Raw genomic sequence first — 20,669 nt, forward strand, 5'->3', positions numbered from 1 at the left:
ACATTTGTTTGATGATGATAAAATATTTTATTAGAGAAAAATAATTTGTACATTAACAATATAATAAAATTCTTAAATAAAATTAAAGCATTGTTCGTGTTAAAAAAATTGATTTCTCACATGTATCTGTCCAAACTATGAGTATCTATAAGTATATGGACTAACTCGTCTGGTGAGTATTTTTTTCATATATTCACAAGACTTTTACTTAGAATTTGCTTAAAGAGAATCAAACATGTATCACTTATCGTGTTAAAAATTTAGTAATGATAAGTAATAGTTCTAAAATATAGGAATTAAGATATAATGGTTATTTAGTTTATCAAATGTTAAATTGATTGTATCGTTTGATAATAAATAATTTCAATCTGGCATTCAGATAAAAGTAAAGATTTAAAGAAACAACAAAAACCATAAAGATATAGTTAAAATTATCTATCTATCCAAATCACACAAAAAAAAAAAAAATTACCTTTCCGTCTATATAAGAGTTATTTCTATTAGCAAAGTTAACACACAACGATTAATCAAGGAGAGAAATTAAAGCAGTGTATCCTTAGAGTCAAAGAACTAACCATGGCTTCTTTATTTGCTGCACAATTAGGTAAGCTTTCTTTTATGCATAAATTAGGTTAAGCTTCTCAAGTGCAAAACTATTTATTCAATGTTTTAATTAAATATTGTTTAATCATAGATGACTAATAATTCTATGCATCATAATCTTATGTGGATCTTCTTTCAGAACCTTACAGGTGCCAGGTCTCTAGACTCTACCAACCTCTTCTAAATGTGAATGATGAGCACCAAAAGTGTCCTAAACTGGAGCCCACAGAAGGGTTCATATTCTACACCAAGGTGTTATCTCGCACAATTGATTCAAACTCTCATGCAATGTTAACAACCTTACTCCATTATTCTCAAGAAATTGGGTGCAAAAGCTTCTTTCAAAAAGAGGGTCTTGATTTTCTTCACTCACACTTATCTCACCCTAACTTACCCTCTAAGTTGCGTGAGGAGATAGTACAAGAAGTTATACATAAAGTGAGACATATGTTTGAGTTTGATGACAGCTTTGATTTTGATCATGGTTGTGGTATTGGACAACTTTCTGATTTACGGTCCCTTGAGTACTGTTTGGTTTTGGAGATCGTTGTTGATACTCAAGAGGATGTCCATAATTGAAGAATGATCGTTGATTACTAATGGAACCCTTTCTTAAACTTCGTTATTTACTATATTGTACTTTTGGGCTGATTTCGATTTTTTAATGTTATTTTATTCCATGTTTAGGTTTAGAATTACTATTATGCTTAGATCTATGGTTGCTATAACTAATTGTGAGTTTAGTTTAATAGTGACAATTAAGAAAAGACAAATTGTTGAGTTTTTTTGTGATTGATTAAAAAAAAATTGATAGATACAATTTCGTCTAGTGAAATTGAGTCGAATATCAGTGAAATGGATAGATCATACTACTAATCATGAATAGAAATAAAAATTACCGACTCAATTTCAATGGGGCCACTCTCAGGTGGTAGCAACAAGTTATACAGATAGAAGAACTAGACTCTCAAATGAAAAACAAATCTAATGGTATAAATGTTCAATGCTAGGCGCTAAATAACACTGCATATTATCTGATTCAATAAAGAAAGATAAACATAATACTAGTTCACAAATTCGGATTAGTTGCATATGCTCTTGATTTATCAATAAGTCTTGTTAAAAGAAAAAAATTACGGTTACATGTCTCAAGCAAACATGAAGATATATAAAACTGTAAACTACTCTCTGTCTCTCTCAATCTCTCTTCCCAATCTTCATGATTTAGAAAAAATTGGGGGTATCTAAGCTGTTACAAGAGTTAAAAGGAGAAAGAAGACATCATAATCATAATTGTATACAAATGTATTATTCAACATCAATAATATATAATAAAGAGTACAATCAGTAGGGATAAACTCGCGAATGGAAAATAAAAATAAACGTTTTTCACACCAATCAAGAAATACTCCAACAATTAAGACCTTATACAACACTCTCACGCACACTATATAAATTATGCATTATACTCCTATTACATGCACTCTGCTGACCACATTTTGCAACTTAGTAAAGATGCCAATTCCCAAGTCAGTGGCAACGTAGCACAGGAAGAAGAAGTGAAGTTTTTTTATGGGCTAGTGGTTGAAGGTGGTGGAGAGAAGAATGGAATAGAGGGAATAGTGGTTGGAATAGTAGTGGGGATTGAAGGAATGTTGGTAGGGATGCTAGGAAGTGGTGGCAGAGTATTCAACTGTGGCAGAGATGGGATTGTAGGCAATTGAGGAACATTATTGCCCTGTGGTAATGTCGGAAATGAAGGCAAAGGTGGCAGCAATGTTGTTGGATTAGGCAGTGTGGGAAGAGTGCTTGGAAAGTTTGGTTGTGTAGTTGTTTGCAAAAGATGGCGAGCTTCTAAGCTTAAACTCATGCTTGAGAAAACCAAAGCAAGTAGGAGAGTCATGATCAAGGAATTGCTACAGGCCATGACTTAATAAATTACAAGATTGAGAAAGAATTGGAAGTTTTTTTTTTTCTTGCAAAGAAGGGGTTTGCTTTTTGATTTGATGAGAACATAGGGGATGGTGCTTGATCTTATATAGAGGAGAGAGGTATGAAGGACACTGGAGCAGCATGTATAGTTTGGAGAACTAAATTAGAAGAGCCATTGCATTAATCTTTTGTTAGTTCAACAACATCCTTTGTTTGAAAATATTATTTTGTGGTTGGGTATTATATTGTATATGAACAAACATTCAAATGTAGGATGACCAACTCATCTGTTTTGTAAGAATTGGTAGATTAGAAGAATTGGAGGTGGAAACAATGTACAGGTTTTTTTGTCTTCCTGTCCCGGACCAATTAAACATCACAAAATAATATTAAAATATTAGTTTCTGTTTTTATAATTTTTATTTTTAAATAAATGAAACTCTATGATTGGCTTAATACACCAAGTGGAATATAAATTGGGATATGTAATCCCCATCCGAAAACAATTATGTGTTAGAATCTCATCTGATTGGTGATGCCACAGGACACGTTTTTCGGCCAATGGTGTTTCATCCTTTCATATAATCCTCTCAAGTATTGATTAAATTATTTAATTTAAAAATAAATAAAAATTTGGACTATTAAAATTTTATTTTTACAATGTGTTACCATGCATTAGCATCTCCCAACTAGAAACAATTTACATTAAAGAATCAATTTTGCTCCCCAAATTTTTTCTCCATCCTATTTTGTCCTAAAAAAAACAAGCTTACTAAATAATTATTTGATGTTTTATTAAGTCAACTCATAAAACTAACGAGTCGCATCGTATACATATCAAGTTTAACTCATTTATTTAATAAGTTCAATTTTCAGCTCAAATTCGATTCATTTAGTTTATTAACCAAATTTATCATACTAAATAAGGAAACATGTTTTGAACGAATATCAAATTGGTTTAGTTTGTTGAGTAATCTCATGAAACTAACGAGTATAAAACTTAAGCTCAACTCATTTATTTAATGAACTCAATTTTCAGGTCAAGTTCGACCCATTTTAATTCATTGACCAAGTTTATCTTACTGAATAATAAATCAAGTTTTGAATAAATGTTGAATTAGTTAGGTTAATTACTAGTCTTATTTTTAACCTTACTTCCATTCATAATAGAGATATCAATTACTCTAAAATTAAATTTGTGAAATTTAGCATTTAATAACTTATGCGGCAAACAAGTGCCTTAGTTTCAGGTAGAAACTTGATGATGGAATTAAAGTTGCAGGAAAAAAAATTGAGAATCAAAATTCCTCAAGAAAAAGAAAATGTTTTTTGCACAAAGGTAAAAAAAAATAAGTAATAAAAAGTATAGTTAATGTTAAATTCTTTCCGTCTCGATATTGACTAAATCAACTTCTTAATTTTTTTCATCAAGGTTATTTCATATTTGCTAGTAGAGATAAATCTCTTTCGAGATTGAAGGTCAACCAAATGGGTATAACATCTTCCAATGAAGCCTTTAATTATTTTTTGTACATGAATCAAGGATGGAATTCTCAATATCATGTTTATGGAAATTATGTTGGGCTTTGTTGATAAAGTTCTCAATTTTAAATATATTTTTATTTCTTAGAATAGTCATGTTACCTTGATTATGTTACACTTGTAACAACACAATAGTATTAGTATTAGAGGTTATCCAAAATTTATCTAAATCCATATGTTAGAATAAATGATTTTAAATGGATAATGTTGATAATGAATGAATTCAAATTCATTCATTATATCTAATGGATATCCATGGGTATATCCATTTGGATGATTACCCAATCCATCTAAAAAATAAAAACAAAAATATATTTTTCCTAGAAAACACATACAAACCCAACTTTGTTATATGAATTTAACATGCAAAAAGATTTTCAGGCCTTATTACTAGCAAAGTAGCAATTATTTCTTAATTAATCGAATTGTTCACAATATTATATTAGTATTATTTATTCATAGTATAGTGGATCTTTTATTCCTCAATCCCGTGATCCATATTTCCTAGAATAAAATCAATGATATTTTTAACAGAATATGCTTAATTATGATTGCAATGAGTGTTTAATATTATTTGGGTTGATGGAAAGATGTCAACTTACATTATTTTAGTCTCAAAATTTGATGGGAATATGCTTTAATTTTGTGGATTAGTGTCCACAAGAAGTTTATCCGTCATTTTACTATGAATATCAAATCTTTTTTACTTAACCTTATGATTATATTGAGTGTTTAATATTTATTGCCAATTCTATTTCTCTTGCAGTCCCTTCAAATAAATATTTCAACTATATATGTCAATCATGTAATTTAATATTAGTAAATATAGTTTATATTTGGAACCCAAAAAAAAAATGAAGAGTGAGAGAAATAGTAAAACGAATCTATCGATTTCATGATATACATTAGTTTTTTCTAACTACAAAAACCTATGACTCATTTGAAGATTTTAAGACAGGCTTAACCATGTGATTTATCATTAAAAGCTTAAAAGTTACTTTAAGTTTATTACTCTTTTAAATTTTTGGATAAAAACATCACAAATTCACTTTTTTAAAAGCACTTTTAAAAAACACTTTTTAAAGTGTTTGTTAAAAAAACAATTTTAAAAAAAAACACTTTTTAAAAATGATTTTTTTAATTAAATTCTAAAAGTGTTTTATTAAATAAATTTTTTTAAAAGAACTTTTTCTTCAAAAATACTTTATTAAAAATGTTTAGTTCAATTTAAAAAAAGTGGATTGAAATCCATTGGATATGAATGAATTATATAGTTTAAAATGTGATATAATAGATTATATGGATTAATAAATGATTTTTTATCCATTCATTAAGATGCAAATCAAAATCTATTCAATTGCCACCTGTAATTAGTATGAATTATGAAATATCCAAAATTAATTTCAATCTTGATTTGAAGTATCCAATATTATTTCAAACTTACTGAGGAGGGGAGTTTAAACTTAGGACAGCATTATTCAAACCTTTTAGTTATGCCAGCTTTGACTAATAAATTTGATTTAGCTCTTTACATAACCTAATTATTCAACATTTTGAAATTATTAATTGAAAATAAATATTGAGCAAGACTTTTTTTAAGAGAAGAGCCAACTATTATAAGTTATAGGGTAATATTGGACAAATGATCTTAGATAATTAAAATAAACCATGTAATTAATTATGATGATAAAGACAATATGGATAGTTCCGAGACATCCAATAATTTCTCATAAATAAGTTTTAGTAAGGAAATAAATGTTTAGATTATCAAACCAAATAAAAGACTAGCACACTCTCTTGGGAATGATTTTATGGTACAACTCTAAAAACACAGAAAAGTAATTACTAGTCCTTTTTATTTTTAGTTATTATCCGTTCACTACTTCAAGAAGAAAAATCTGAACAAAAGGTATTATGAGACATGAAATATATTTATAAGATAATTTTAAAATCTTCTTTTATTTTTATTTTCTTCCCAAATCTAACTCTCAAATATATCAAAATTAGTTTTAGCAGTAAAAAGTGCATGTTACATAAAGGGCATAAATGTATATCATTCACATTTCACTGACTATAGTAAGCAATTAATATTTTAAAATATTTATTTGACTTCTGAAATCTCATCTTTATCCCACCAAATAAAGGTTTTTGGGGTGTTTAGACATCCTTTCATCACTTTGACATTTTATCAACAAATTTAAAATAGGTTGTTTAGAATTCGTGTTAGTCCAATACATCTTCTCAAATAAAATATCAAATGACACAAAATTTGGGAACTATAATTTTGGCTAGCTGATTTTCAAATTTTATTTATAAAAACATAAATATTTTTCCCAACGTACCTCGAAAGAGAATCAAATTTTTTTTAGAAAGAGAAGTGAAAAGTTATTGGACCCACATGTGAGGAAGAATATAAATTACACACCATTAATTTTATAAAGTTTACCCATCATTCATCCAATATCATAAAAGATAGTTTGCTTCTACATAAACTAATTTTCAGTTAGCAAATTAGAACACCCCATAAAACAACTCTACCATGAGTGTAAAATTTAGTATTTTACTCTGCTAGTGAAAGATAACATGAATTATTTATTATAAAGTATTGACTATACTATATACTTGTATAGGAATAGGTCTCCAATTACATGAAGTAGTATGAAACAAATGAGGGAAATTGAAAAGTATGGCCAACAAGGGCAATATATGAAGTAAGCAAAGTATAACATAATAGCATCCTGTCTAGTATAGTAGTAGTAGTACATCCCTAATACATCATAAAAAGCAATACATCACATAACCATTAATATAGAACTCCTGAGAATAGTGCTTATTATATATCCAAGTTGAGTAGTTTTAGGGGCTGGTGGTTGAAGGAGGTGGAGAGAAAAATGGGAAGGAAGGGAAAGTGAACGGAATGTTGGGGATTGAGGGGAAGCTTGGGAGTGGTGGCAGAGTGAATTGTGGGATAGTGGGAATAGTGGGAATAGTAGGAATAGTAGGCAATGGTGGAACACTTCCCTGAGGCAATGTTGGTATTGGAGGCAAAGTGAACCCGGGGGAAGTTGTTGTTTGAAGAAGATTTCGTGCTCCTAGGCCTGTGTTCATCATTGAGAAGGAAACAACAATGAAAAAAACCAACATGGTGCAACTGTAATAGGCCATGGCTAGTTGAATTACAAGTCTTAAGAACTTTGCTATGAGTAGTTAATTAAGTGTGCAGGTTTCAGAGAGGAGTGGATGGCCTTTTATAGAGAATGAATGCATGGCTTTGAGGTCTACGACCCTTTGAAATTTCTTCTTGTTAGATGACCTTCCTTAGACTAACTTTGAAGGTAGTAGTGGCTGGTTAGTATAACAGTGGAGAATCATAAGTAGGATAACCAACTTTTCTCACTCTCTTTTAAATTGGTTTCGTGTGAGTTACTGTGTATGTTTGGTAAACCAACTATGCCCATATGGCTGCTGTGAAGCCACCAAACTTCTTCCTTAAGCCACCCTTTGATACTCATAAAGTGATTTGTATAAGAAGATAGATGGTATATTTTATTATTAGGAAGTAATTAACAGTTCTCATGTTGGTACTAATCTTCGATCAAAAAAACATTCTATATATTTTTCTCATATATATATATATATATATATACATATCCGTGTCCTTCCATGAAATACTACTTGTGTAGCTATTAATCTCCATTAACTACAAAAGTTCTAATGGTATCTCTATACGTTGAGTAAAACCTGATCATTCAAAATATTGTTGGTATATCCTTTTTTGTATGCACAATTTGCTTATATTGCTAGTTTTTCCATATGGAATATCATAACAGGGTTTTTAAATTTTCTCCTTCTTTATTGAAAAACTAGTTTATTAAATTCTTTTTAATGGATGGTACATACCAACAATAAAATTGATGGATTTATTACGATAATTCGTGTGGAGATATCATCCCAAGGTGAATCTTCTAAGTTCTAATTATCTACTCAGATTGTTTAAAAATAAGTAAAAAAATTTACTATGTAAAAGATTGATTAACTTTTAATGTATTTTGTTGTAAAATAGAACTTTTTTTTATTAAAATCAAATTAATGAAATTTTATTTGAAATTTCTGTTATTCAAAATAGATATTGATTATAGTGAACGAATTAATTTTTTTGGGATTCTTATTATTTAAAAAATCTCCTCCAAAGTCTAAACATCTGTCAACTTTTTATGAATGATTATTTTTAAAAATGATTTATGAATCACTAAACTCAAATAAATTCGTTTTTCATTTTTTATTCAACCATGTTATTTGTGACTTAGCTCAATTATTTAACAATCTTTGTAGTGTTGTTTCTAATTATAATTTAAGATTTTGCATAATATATCTTTTTAAATTGATATGTTTGTTTATTTTTATCCGATCTTCAAACGATTTCAAACTCAATCTATATATATTTTATCACAAAAATTAATAAGTCACAAATCTAAATAAACGTATTAATGTGACTCCAAAATTAACCTAATTAAATTATTGAGTTATGTACCACCATTCACCAACGATAGTCAACAATATTTGGAATTCAACACGTTGGGAGTTATAAGCTGATTCTTTACTAGTGGACCAGACTTTGTTTGATGTTGATGAGATATTTTATTAGAGAAAATAATCTATCCACTAACACTAATAAATTTGTACATTATGAAAGCATAATTTACTTTTGTATTTTAATCATTTTAGCTCTTTTTAATGCACATAAATAATAGATTATATACTTGTTATGTTAAAAAATGTACAATAATATTGTATAAGTAATGTCAACCGGCCATTCAGATACAAGATCACAGATTCACACATAAAGATTTAAAGAAACAACAAAAAAGATAAAGATATAGTTAAAAATTATCTCTCATCAAAGTCACTAAAAAAAGATTACCTTTCCGTCTATATAAGAGTTATTTCCATTAGCAAAGTTAACACACAACGATTGATCAAGTAGAGAAAGCAGTGTATCTTCGTAGTCAAAAAACTAACAATGGCTTCTTTATTTGCTGCACAATTAGGTAAGCTTTCTTTTATGTATAAAATTACGTAAGAGTAAGACTATGTACTCAACCTTTTAATCAAATATTGTTTAATCATAGATGACTAATAATTTCTGAGAATACATTGTCCTAAACTATATTTCAAACTATTTCTCAAACCAATAAAAATATGATATATCAATTAAAAAATTAAATATTTATTGTTTTCTATTTCTGTTGGTTGGAGACATGTTTTGTGACATTAGGAGCAGATCTTTTCTCTAATAATTTCATGCATCGTATTCTTATGTTGATCTTCTTTCAGAACCTTACTGGTGCCGAGTATCAAGACTCTACCAACCTCTTCTGAATGTGAATGACAAGTATAAAAAGCGTCCTACACTCAATCTCACAGAAGGGTTCATATTTTACACTAAAGTTTTATCTCGCACAATTGATTCAAACTCTCATGCAAAGTTAACAACCTTACTCCATTATTCTGAAGACATTGGGTGCAAAAGCTTCTTTCAAGAAGAGGGTCTTGATTTTCTTCACTCACATATATCTCATCCTAACTTACCCTCTAAGTTACGTGAGGAGATAGTAAAAGAAGCTATATATAAAGTTAGACAAATGTTTGAGTTTGATGACAACTTTGGTTCTGATCATGGTTATGGTGTTGAAGAACTTTCTGATTCACGACCCCTTCAGTACTGTTTGGTTTTGGAGATTGTTGTTGACACTCGTGAGGATGTCAACAATTGAAGAATGACAGTTGATAACTAATGGAACGTTGCTTAAACTTCATTATATATTATATTGTATGTTTGGGTTGATTTTGATTTTTTTATAATGTTATTTTATTCCGTTTGTAGGTTTAGAATTACTATATATATCATGTCTAGATCTCATGTTGCTACAACTAATTGTGAATTTAGTTTATTAATGACAATTAAGGGAAGACAATTTGTTGAGTTTTTTTATGATTGGTTAAAAAATTATTCAGTGCTGTGAAATTGAGCCAAATATCAGTTAAATGGATATATCATACTAATCAAAAATAAAAATTATAAACTCAATTTCAATGAAGGCACTCTCAGGTGGCAGCAACAAATTATACAGATAGAACTAGACCCTAAAATAGAAACATTAAATGGTATAAATGTTTAATGCTCGGCACAAAATAACAGTGCGTTATTATCTGATTCAATAAAGAAAATAAACATAACACTAGTTTACAAAATTCGGATTTGTTGCATGTTCTTCATTCTAAGCTTTGGCATAATAGCCAATTATAACTTGGGAATTTCAGGGAATTCTGGCTTGAGAATTTCTATGACATTAGTGTACTATGGCTTGGGCAATTAAGGGACTTAAGGTAACTGCAGTTTGAGGATTTGAGGGACTTAAGCTCGAAAGTCTCAGGAAGTTTATGCAACTTTGGCTTGGGATATTTCAGGTAGTTTAGGCAACCCTGGCTTGGGAGTTTCTGGGAATATAGGCAACTCTAGCTTGTAAAATTCAAGGACTTTAGGTAACCGTGGCTTGGGAAATTAAGGTACTTTAGGCAACTCTGGCTTAGGAGTCTTAGGTAACTCTGGCTTTGGAAGAGGTTTTAGGCTTAGGGAAGTGTGGAAGCTCTGATTTTCATAAGTTTGGAACCTTAGGAAGTGGGAGCAACTCATATTTGGTTGAGGTTTAGACTCTTGAAGATTGTGTGCCCCTGCAACCATTGTGTGGCTGGTCGTTGAAAAGAAGGCAATGAGAAGGATGGGCAATATTGTCATTTGTCAATGGGAAATTGTTTGAAATATCAAAAAACAAGAGCTTCAGGATAAATGTGATTTCAAGACCTTTTCTAAATATTATAGTTTATATGTTTGTGAATATAGTTTCAGAAGCTTTACGTGAATTTTCATAGATATGGGTATGGCGTATGGGCAATTGGGCATGGAGCAATGACACATGTAGATAGGTAGAAGGGATGTGTTGAAGAGATAATAGGTAGTTCAACTTCTTATCTGTATAATATAGTTCAACAGAATAAGAATAGAACATGCACTTTGCAATATTTTCCATGCAAGGTGTATACCAAACCAAACTTGGGCCATAGCTTCCTCTTATTAATTTGACTTGAAGATTATATTTTATGAAGCTATAAGTCTATAACAACAAATGGTATAAAATTGCACTTGACATTTTCTAACATCAGTTCCATGAATTGTTGTACTTAAATAGTTAATAAGTGTTGATGAGAAGTTGAACTAACACAACTCACCCTGCTTGTCCATCATTGTGTTGCACAATTTTGTCTATAAAAGCACAACATATAACACTCCAAGCATATCAAAAGTATTTGCAAAGAGCAAGCTTTTACCATCAGCTTGATTCAGCCATGGCTTCCTCCAATTTGTCAACAATGAATTTTTCAATTCTGGTTCTAACTTTGCTATTAGCAACCAGTCACCCAAAGGTTGCTGCGGCACGCAATCTTCTAGAATCAACATTGCCAAAGCTAGAAGTGCCTCAACTACCCAAATCAGAGTTGCCTCCACTTCCTCAATTCCCAAACATACCCAAACCAACACTTCCTGAATTCCCTAAACCTGAGTTGTCACCTCTCCCTAAGCCAGAGTTTCCTAAGGTCCCTGAATTGCCTAAGCCAGAAGTGCCTAAAATCCCTGAATTTCCAAAGCCTGAGTTGCCTAAACTTCCTGAATTGTCAAAGCCTGAACTGCCTCATTTCCCAGAATTGCCTAAAATCCCTGAAATTACTAAAGCATCTCCAACCACTATTCCTTAAGTTTTAATTACTGTGCCTTTCATTGTCTTGTCTCAGGTTGCATGCTATTTGATGGGTGATTTAGCTTTATTTCCATTTCTGTATAATTTACTTAACTACATAAGATTGGTGGTCATGGTTTGTATGAACCTTATGAAGATCTTTACATGTTATGTTCAGTTTGAGTTTGTTTAAAGGGTCAGTCTAAGATACACCTTCATGTGTAAGTGGTTTGAATTTGATAAGATTGTAATTTATTTTGAAATCGATTGTTTACATCATAGTGAAGCTCGTCCTTAATTTCTATGCATAAGTTTATAAATTTTTAATATTCTAATTCAGTTTGAACTGAAACCTTGTAATCAGATTTAACACGCAATCTTAATTTCAGCTTGCTAATTTCGATTGAGAAATCTTCTCAACACTCCAAAGAAGAGTGATTAATTATGTGAAATTTGTTATAGCTACATCAGATCGAATGACACCATAAAGCTAAAAAATAACCCACAATCTTAACTATACATGATTATGTAGATATAAATTAACCATAACCACACCTCAAAACCATATATGCTTAACTAGCCAAAAAATATCTGATATGATGCCTTATCTAGTGAGAGGTCCAACACTTAACAAAATTCTTTAAGCACAAGCTATGATAATCATCACAGACTCATCCATATGTTAGAAAAGCTGAAATGAAGTATACAAATTGTACGGATCAGATTTACACCTACGATTTAAGAACAAGAAAAGACTCTCACTATAATGGCAATAGCACCAGGCAAGGTGCTTCATCAGAGATGTAAGATTTAATAATCACAGTTCACTATTAAAATTTTGAATTTTGAAGCAGAGGACAAATTATTAAATCTGAAGCAAATAGAAACACAAGCAGATGAGGGGGTAATCTACAATTTGGAAAGGGAAGATACACAACACATAGTAAAAACTCAATATTCACCTGTAAACATAAAAATATCACATTGGACTTCAAGCAAATACCAGTTATTTAGCACATTGAAAATGCTTAGGTAAGCAGACAAACAATATAAAAAAAACATGTTTCTCTTCTAAATCATAAGTGACATTAAATTACATTAGTTATGTGGAGTAACAAATGGATGAATTAGATGGATTTGAAAATGGAATGAAAGTTATCCAAAAATTAATATAATTCTATTAAATCATATTTTAAATTATATAATAGAGGGGATCCACTTATTGTAAAAGTAAGTTTAAAAAACTTATTCCACTTCTTAGTATCAATTCCAAGAAAATCCATTGATTTGAATTAGTAAGTATATCTAAACCATTATATCTCACTAGAATTGATGGCTAAGATGAAGAGTAACTTAATTGAGGGGCAAAGTAAAACTCCAAAGCAAGCTCTCCCCTAATACATCCATTGTTTAACTTGATTAAACATCAGTCAGTAATATATCATTCCTCAGTAATACAATCACATGCATGAAGCAATCCTACTCAAACAGTGCAAAGCAAAGTAAGGTTATATTGCCGCAAATCATTATAACATTTAACAATTACAAGACTTCATAATAGCTCAGCATTATTTTGTGCGACGAATACAAACATAAAAGTAACAACAATCTACATTCTACAATAAGGGAAAAGGCAAGCATCTACAAGACTAATGACCCTTAACCTTATCATCTCCCACAACATTGAGAATGGGCAAGCTACTGAGGAACTCATCAAGACCCTCAAAAAAACCAATCCCTTCAATATTATCCTCAGCATGGCCAGTCGGATGGCCTTCACGCACACCAGCGCGAGTAGGCTCTTGTCGCTCTTCCGCATCATTACTGAACTCCACATTCAAGTCCAACTTCCCCAAGTTTCCTGCACCCCTTTTCCTAGTACCACCTACTGCACCTCTCTTACCAGGCTCTGACCTTGTGCTTACACCCGAGGTTGCATTTGTACCACCAGGTACTGCAGGTGCAACACCATCCACTGCCCCACCACCAGCACTACCACCATCCTCGCCACCCGCATTCTCATTCTCTGCAGCACCAGCATGACTGCCCCTTTTAGATCTCTGTACAGGTTCCCTCCTAACATCAGTAAATTTCCTCCTGGAACTCCTTGTCCTTTTACTCATCCTCCTTTTTCCACCCCTCCAATCCCCATCGGAATCATGCTCGCTAGAGTCCGAAATATTGATAAACGCAGCCGCAGCTTCATCATCATAGTAAACCCAATCCTTTTTCTTCTTGGAATTCCCCTTCGAGGAACAAGGAAAAGGCGGTGAAAATGGGTTCCAATTAGAACCAAACCCATTAATATCTTTCGAATCACTTGAAAACCCTAACGGTAAAAAACCCCAACTGCAAAAGGATTCATCTAACCCATTCAATGGTGGCGATCGAATCACCACAGCATGAAACCCTCTCCTACAGCTTTGGCACCGTAAGGTACACTCCTCGTACACCTTCGGGTACTCATACATAACGTAACAGTACGGACACGAGGTCCAGAAACTAGCTTCCTCAGACTCAGTCGTAGTCGACTCGTTCGGTTCGGTCACGGTTTGGGTGCTCGGAGCTGGTTCAGTAGAAAGGTTCTTAGATCTAGGGTTCTTCTTTTGTTGAGGCTGAGGCTGCGTCGGGGGAGGTGGCGGTTGTAGTTGTTGTGGCGGTGGTGGTTGGGAAGTGAGCAACCGGAGGTTGTTGTCGTACATGGACTTCTTGACAGGATTGGAGAGGACGGACCAAGCGTCGTGAACGAGGGAGAAGGCGTGTCCGGAGAAAGCAAAGGGGTTGTGGTGAGGGTCTAGGAGGAGGGCGAGGCGGCGGTACTGGGCGGCGATGTGGTCGATGTTGGTGGTGTAACGGAGGATCTGGAGGATCCCGTACCAGTCGCAGTGGTGGTCATTGATTCGAATCTCGCCGGCGAGGACGGTGTCGATCACCGTCAAGAGAAGCTCTGACGCGTCAAACGTCGGGTCGGATTCGCGAGCACGGACCGCAAAAGATCGTGCCCCGTGAAAGTCACGCGCGCTAAGGAGCTTGTTCGCTGTGTAGAGCCACCGCTCGGCTTCGGCTCTGCTTCCGCCACCTTCCATGGCGGTGGTTGTTTGGGTGCGACTTGACGAAAAAGACGGGGCTGTGGGATTTTAGTTCTTCAAGATAAGAATAAGGAAGGGTTTCGATGCGAGGGTAGTTTGGTCATTTTGTATATGGAGATAGGTCACATTAATGTGTTTAAGAGAGTGATAAAATGGTTATAGTAATCTGCGGAAAAAACAAGTTGGCAGGGATAGTTTATTTTTCAAACTTTGACTTGGAAATGAGATCATATGATGAGAATTGAGATGCTCTTTCATCTTCTTGGAGGAGTGAGGGCAATGATTTTTTTAACACTTTTCAATTTGTTTTTATCTTTTTTCTTTAAAAAATTACTAAATTTAATCTTCTACCACTTATATTCTTTTATTGTGCCCTCCAATCCAAATTTGTCAATTGCCATTGAGCACTATGCCACAGCCACACTACACATATTCAGAGAGTGGTTCTGAGACAAGTAGTGATATTTGAACCAATTGTTTACTAAAAGGTGCAATTGCACTTTCTTTATTTGACTATAATTGGTTAATATGTCATTATTTGCCTCACCCTATTCCCAAAAATTATCTCATCTCCATCAGACTCCATCCCCTACCTTCAAACTCACCAACCTACAGCCACCAGCCCCCACCACTGCCCATCATTGCTAAATAAAAGTGTTTTACATCTATAAGGGTAAACCAAATATGCAAAGATGATGCAAACAGAGATATGTAGCCAGCATCGCAATGGCCTTGCTGTGATAACGAGAATGATGCATGAGGCGGCTCGGCCATGGTGATGTCTGAGAGTGTCCAGACTAGATCTGAAGGCGACGCAGAGGGTCTTGGCCATGAACCATAAAGGTGATGATGATATTGTTAACAACATGTTGATGGAGCTTGCTGTGTTTGAGGATGCCGGTGTTGTGACAAGGAGTGATGATGGAATGCAAGTGGGTGGGGCAATGCCACTGCAGCCAGCACTTCACTTTGAAAGCTACAGCATATGTTAAACAGATTTCATACTGTTGCTTCTCATTGCATACTGCTTCCAGCACTTCAATAAAGCTACATCATATGTTGCCATTTATGTTAACAAAAAGAGCTTCACTTTCATAATTTTTGGTATTCACAATGGTGCATTATTGCATAAGTAGCTCCATATAAAGATATAATGTTCAGGTAGCTCCAATGCCCACACTTCAAAACTTCCTGTTAAACTCAGCCACCGGTGTAAAAGTACAAGAGAATAAGTTCAGGGGTTATGCAAGCATGCAGCACTATGCACAGAGCCACAAAGTATTAAGCAATCTTCATATGTACTACTCATACATATCACAATTACATGAACACCATTACTTTAGAACTAAGGTAGCATAAGGAGAAGTAGCGTCAATTTAGCGGCTTACCAGAGTTTATGAAAAAAGAAGATATTGCATACGGGCCATGATACAACAATAAATTGACAAGTAAAAGCAAGAGGGACAAGTTATGGGGGTCCTTAGCTGCCTAACTTAAAAGCATCGACAAAGAGGCCTAAACATATACCAGCTTTCCAATAGTTCATCATCATTAGAAAAGACTGCACCCTCCCAGTTCTCACAGTTGGTGGCCTTTTATACATTAGCATACCAATCCCCTCAATTGCAGCCACCACAACACCAGCAACCAAAACATCCCAATCGCCAGTTTGCCCAAGGATTGTAGCTAGTGCATTTGCTGTGTAGAAACCCAAAAGTAGCAAGAATATTTTCGTAGGGAAATTCTTTCTCGCTGTATTCAGCTTTTCTAGAAGTTGTCTGCCAGCTGCAGTCACTATCCTACCCAATCGAGTACCACCAAAACTAGAACTAGCATCATCGAGGTTTTGTTCATCACCATTACCAGACAGTCCACCTGTGTTCAAGGCGAAAGCTTTTTTCCACGCAGCTCTTCTTCTCAGCAAACTGAACCAATACATCAAAAAACAATTGATATTGCATGGAATTAGAAAATAACCATTTTATCATCTCAGTAGTAAAATAAAAAAACACACAAAAAAGTCCAATCAACTGAAAGTAACAATGCCATCAATTAACCATGTGAATTAATGGCTGTTTCTAGCAACCATTATCATGCAACGGTGAAGAATTTTACGGAAATAAAATTACATTGACTTCCCTTGAGGTTTGATGTTATTACACTCAGTACACTTCTTGCTTTACAAATACACTTACCTCTCCTGAGGTTTATGTTCTAGGGGGTGAATGTAATGACAAATGACAACATAAACTGCAAGAAGGTAAGTGTAATGACAAGATAAATCTCACGGAGTAAGTTAATGATAACATAAACCTCATCGGAGTCATTTTTAAAAACAAGAGGGATACTGAGTGTAGTTAAGACATCAGACAAACCTGAGAAGGCAATGTAAGTTTGCGAATGAGAAATACATGTGCATTAGCTTAGGAGAGAGAAAAAAAGTAAATTACACCCTACTAGGAAGGATGCAACACATTCACTTGTATTTGTAGGACAGGAGAGTTTCTAGCAAACACAATGGCAACAGTAAAATAACAAAAAAAACAATTATTTTGGACACAAAATGTTGAAATAAGTTCAAATTTTACCAGCTCTGGGGAAAAGGCAAAGACTTCATTCCAACTCTTAGAGTTAGCCCAATGACACTTGGCTCACAGCAAAAGTGACGGATTCTAGAAGTCGCAGATATATATGATTTTTGGTAGCTTTCATTCTCTGTAATTGATAATCTCCAATGCAGATTCATGGAACCCATTTGACAAGCCATGTACTATAAAATTTTCAAACCAGTTCTGAGAGGCTTCAGATTTGTTTTATATTATGTTGCAGGCCCCTAATCTGTACAAATTCAAAACCTTAACAAGTTTTATACAAAGCTTCACAATCAAACTATGCATCATTCACTAAACCACAAACCAAACAGAGTTAAACTTCAAACTACAGTATATTGGATGTAATTGGCTATAGTATTCCATTGGTGTCTCCTAAACATAACTAAAATGGGTCAAATTCCAAAATTGAGAATGACGACAAAGTTAACAATAGCAAAATTTAATCTGAAAAAGAAGAAAACCCTAGAAAATATGAAAAAAGGCGTGAATTTGAGAGTAAAGTTAAATTTGAATGTAAATGAGAAGAGAATGGTCTTACCCGACTCGAATGTTCACTTGTATCGTCCTCTTCTCTGGAACAAGTTAACACTCTCTCTCTCGGTTCTAATTTTATTTTATTTTTTATTTTTTATTTTCATGCCTACAATTACAAGTTTACAACTACAGGCACCATGGCAAATATGCGGGTCTGGGTCAAAGTCTACCATACCAAATGCTTGTGGATCTAAGCATACGGATATTAAGATGGCCTCATCTTCCATTAGGTTCCTTAATTTCCTCTTCTCATTAGGAACCTAACTTTTTTTGGTTGGTCATCCACCAAAACAATAGTAAAAATATACATTCGGATTGCGTGGGTTGTAATTTGTAAATCCAAAAAGGTGGGTGCCAATCCGCTAAAAACTTCCTTTATTTATGCTTCACAAAAAATTCAATTCCTATATTTTTTTATATTAAAAAATTGAAGGAAGTATTTTTGATAAAATTGATTTATATGTCTACAAAATTAAAACTATTTTGTATTCGAGCTTATGTGGAGCAATTTTAGTTTTGAAAGCTGATTTTAATCTATTTAAGTATCATTTTTTAAAAGTGATTCTTTTTTACAAAATTATAGCAAAGTAATTTTGGGCTACTCAAAAGCTAAAGGTGTTTTGATGATTTCTACGTTTAGAAAGAAATTAGTCTTTATTATTGGTCAACCATATAGGATATTCTTATCCTTAAAATACAGTTGAAGAAAAGCTTTTAATAAGAAAAGGAATATTTATTCCAAGGTGTACATAATTTTATGACTTTTTCAGGTTAAAAAATATAAATATTTAAAATCAGGAATCGAGTTGAAAAGAAAGTGATGCAAAAGAAAATCTTTACCACAAGGCGTAACATATTATTTAGTCATATATACATATAATCATTGTAAATATTACTACTAGTACACTAGTTTTTAATATCTAAATAATTTTATTGTATATTAATAATTGAGTTTTTCTTTATGTCTAAAATTGATGGAGGGTTTGATAAATTGTAAGATAAAGTTGAACATGGTTTATAGCAAAATTTCATCTGAAACTAAAGAAAATCTTCTCAAAAGACACTACCATATTCATTATTTTTAAATAACCAATTTCTTACCATCTTAATACTGTTGAAACGAACTTTTGGACCTTTGATTAGACATGTTGGTTTGCTTTAGAGAATTATTATTGACCTTATTGCAATTAGATTCTTAAGAAAGGCTCAAGGATGCAGTCCAGCTAACATTTTGAGTAACTTTCCAAATTCAAACCAAAATTCACTTAGCAAGGCTTTTCTCTTAGAATTCACCTGACCATGGATTGGGTTGAACTTAAAACTCTCACACAAATAAGTACCCCAAGTTACGATACTATATCTTTCAGTCTTTAAATAGATCAACTTATATGGATTCATTGCACCCAAAAAACTTATTTGGATTCTTAAGTTACATTGGTAGTAGAATTGAGACTCCTTTATTCATTTGTTTAGAAACCAAGTAAAGGCTCATGATAATGGCATTAACTTACTATAACTACCATTGTTAACTATTATAAGCCTTCACTTTTTCTGAATATATCTTACCGTATAGTTTATTGAGTAAGGTCACTTCTATATTTGCTTTGATTTTCCTAAAGGACAATCCAGAAACCCAAATAATTGTTTATACAAGTTTCATTTGTTTTTGTTTTGTTAGAACAAGCATACATGTAGGTTAAGAAAAGCATAAAACCATTTTATACTTATATACTTCTTTATATACAGCGCAGGATTTATTAATAAAGATTCCTGGTTAAGTCATGGTATGCGAATCTTAAGCAGAATTGTTTTTATATAAGACATCTTAGGTTGCAGACAGTTCCCTAGCTATATAAAACTGTCTCCACATAATAGGCGGCTAAGTAATTTATATGCATTTTTTGTTTAAGGACACGGAACTCAATTTATGCGACGATTATAATCAGATGCTAACTTGAAAATTACATGGCTTATTTAATATGCCATGAACATGATACTATTAGTTTGTGTGTCAATTCAATCACATTTCACTTGGTGTGTGTTCCATACTGCACTGCCCCTAAGCATGCTGCAAATGAATATAACAACAAAAGATATATAAAAATAATGTCAACCATGCACAGCATAACTTACTATCATATCCTATATCATATATATTAATGAAGGATTGTTCCAGCTTATATTCATTTATTTCTTATAGCTAGGAAGCTAAATAAAAGTCCGTAGTATGATAGTTATTGATATGCATATTTAAACTAAAAAAACAATTTTTAAAATCACATTTTCAAGAAGCAATTTTAAAAAATTTAATTTTCCATGAATCAATTTTTTTTTAATAATCATCTTTAGTATCAAGGTTATAGTTTCTGATTCTTGTAATTTCTTTTGCTTCAATCACCTTTGCCTAATTATTTTTAATGTAATATTTTATTTTTGGATGGATTAGATATTCATATAAAATTTTATATCTATTAAATATAATAAATGAATTTTAATTTACTTATTACTAAAATTATTAAATAAATTGTATTCATTTAAATTCCTTAACTTAAATGGATGAATTA

At 32.6% G+C, this 20,669-nt stretch overlaps 5 protein-coding genes across 10 annotated transcripts; 2 read left to right on the top strand and 3 right to left on the bottom strand.

Moving 5' to 3' along the window:
• LOC109349280 lies at positions 529 to 10,019 on the top strand. 3 transcript variants are annotated; one of them, XM_019590022.1, is made up of 2 exons: positions 529 to 604; positions 743 to 1,360. In XM_019590022.1, exons 1-2 carry the CDS (start codon positions 577 to 579, stop codon positions 1,180 to 1,182), a joined length of 468 nt encoding a protein of 155 aa, XP_019445567.1. In that variant the 5' UTR covers positions 529 to 576; the 3' UTR covers positions 1,183 to 1,360. The 3 variants fall into 3 exon arrangements, with proteins under 3 accessions (XP_019445567.1, XP_019445566.1, XP_019445565.1); XM_019590021.1 differs by lacking the exon at positions 743 to 1,360 and adding an exon at positions 9,412 to 10,019 and having other exon boundaries at positions 541 to 604; XM_019590020.1 differs by lacking the exons at positions 529 to 604; positions 743 to 1,360 and adding exons at positions 9,012 to 9,125; positions 9,412 to 10,017.
• Positions 1,888 to 2,615, bottom strand: LOC109349281 (pre-mRNA polyadenylation factor FIP1-like). Its single transcript, XM_019590024.1, has one exon. The coding sequence runs from the start codon at positions 2,528 to 2,530 to the stop codon at positions 2,174 to 2,176; it is 357 nt and encodes a 118-aa protein (XP_019445569.1). The 5' UTR covers positions 2,531 to 2,615; the 3' UTR covers positions 1,888 to 2,173.
• LOC109349283 (IgA FC receptor-like) lies at positions 11,305 to 12,117 on the top strand. Its single transcript, XM_019590026.1, has 2 exons — positions 11,305 to 11,765; positions 11,849 to 12,117. The coding sequence occupies exons 1-2, from the start codon at positions 11,482 to 11,484 to the stop codon at positions 11,853 to 11,855; spliced, it is 291 nt and encodes a 96-aa protein (XP_019445571.1). The 5' UTR covers positions 11,305 to 11,481; the 3' UTR covers positions 11,856 to 12,117.
• On the bottom strand, positions 13,360 to 15,130 carry LOC109349284. The gene has a single exon (XM_019590027.1). The coding sequence runs from the start codon at positions 14,954 to 14,956 to the stop codon at positions 13,520 to 13,522; it is 1,437 nt and encodes a 478-aa protein (XP_019445572.1). The 5' UTR covers positions 14,957 to 15,130; the 3' UTR covers positions 13,360 to 13,519.
• On the bottom strand, positions 16,239 to 18,210 carry LOC109349285 (ycf20-like protein). Of its 4 annotated transcripts, none has more exons than XM_019590030.1 (4): positions 18,110 to 18,200; positions 17,768 to 17,797; positions 17,548 to 17,714; positions 16,239 to 16,884 (listed from the first exon to the last, which is right to left on the bottom strand). In XM_019590030.1, the coding sequence occupies exons 3-4, from the start codon at positions 17,712 to 17,714 to the stop codon at positions 16,440 to 16,442; spliced, it is 612 nt and encodes a 203-aa protein (XP_019445575.1). In that variant the 5' UTR covers positions 17,768 to 17,797; positions 18,110 to 18,200; the 3' UTR covers positions 16,239 to 16,439. The 4 variants fall into 4 exon arrangements, with proteins under 4 accessions (XP_019445575.1, XP_019445576.1, XP_019445574.1 ...); XM_019590031.1 differs by having other exon boundaries at positions 17,548 to 17,609; positions 17,652 to 17,797; positions 18,110 to 18,187; XM_019590029.1 differs by lacking the exon at positions 17,768 to 17,797 and having other exon boundaries at positions 17,548 to 17,719; positions 18,110 to 18,210.

Source organism: Lupinus angustifolius, chromosome LG06 (genome assembly GCF_001865875.1).
Source record: "Lupinus angustifolius cultivar Tanjil chromosome LG06, LupAngTanjil_v1.0, whole genome shotgun sequence".
In the NCBI taxonomy this organism is placed as follows: domain Eukaryota; kingdom Viridiplantae; phylum Streptophyta; class Magnoliopsida; order Fabales; family Fabaceae; genus Lupinus; species Lupinus angustifolius.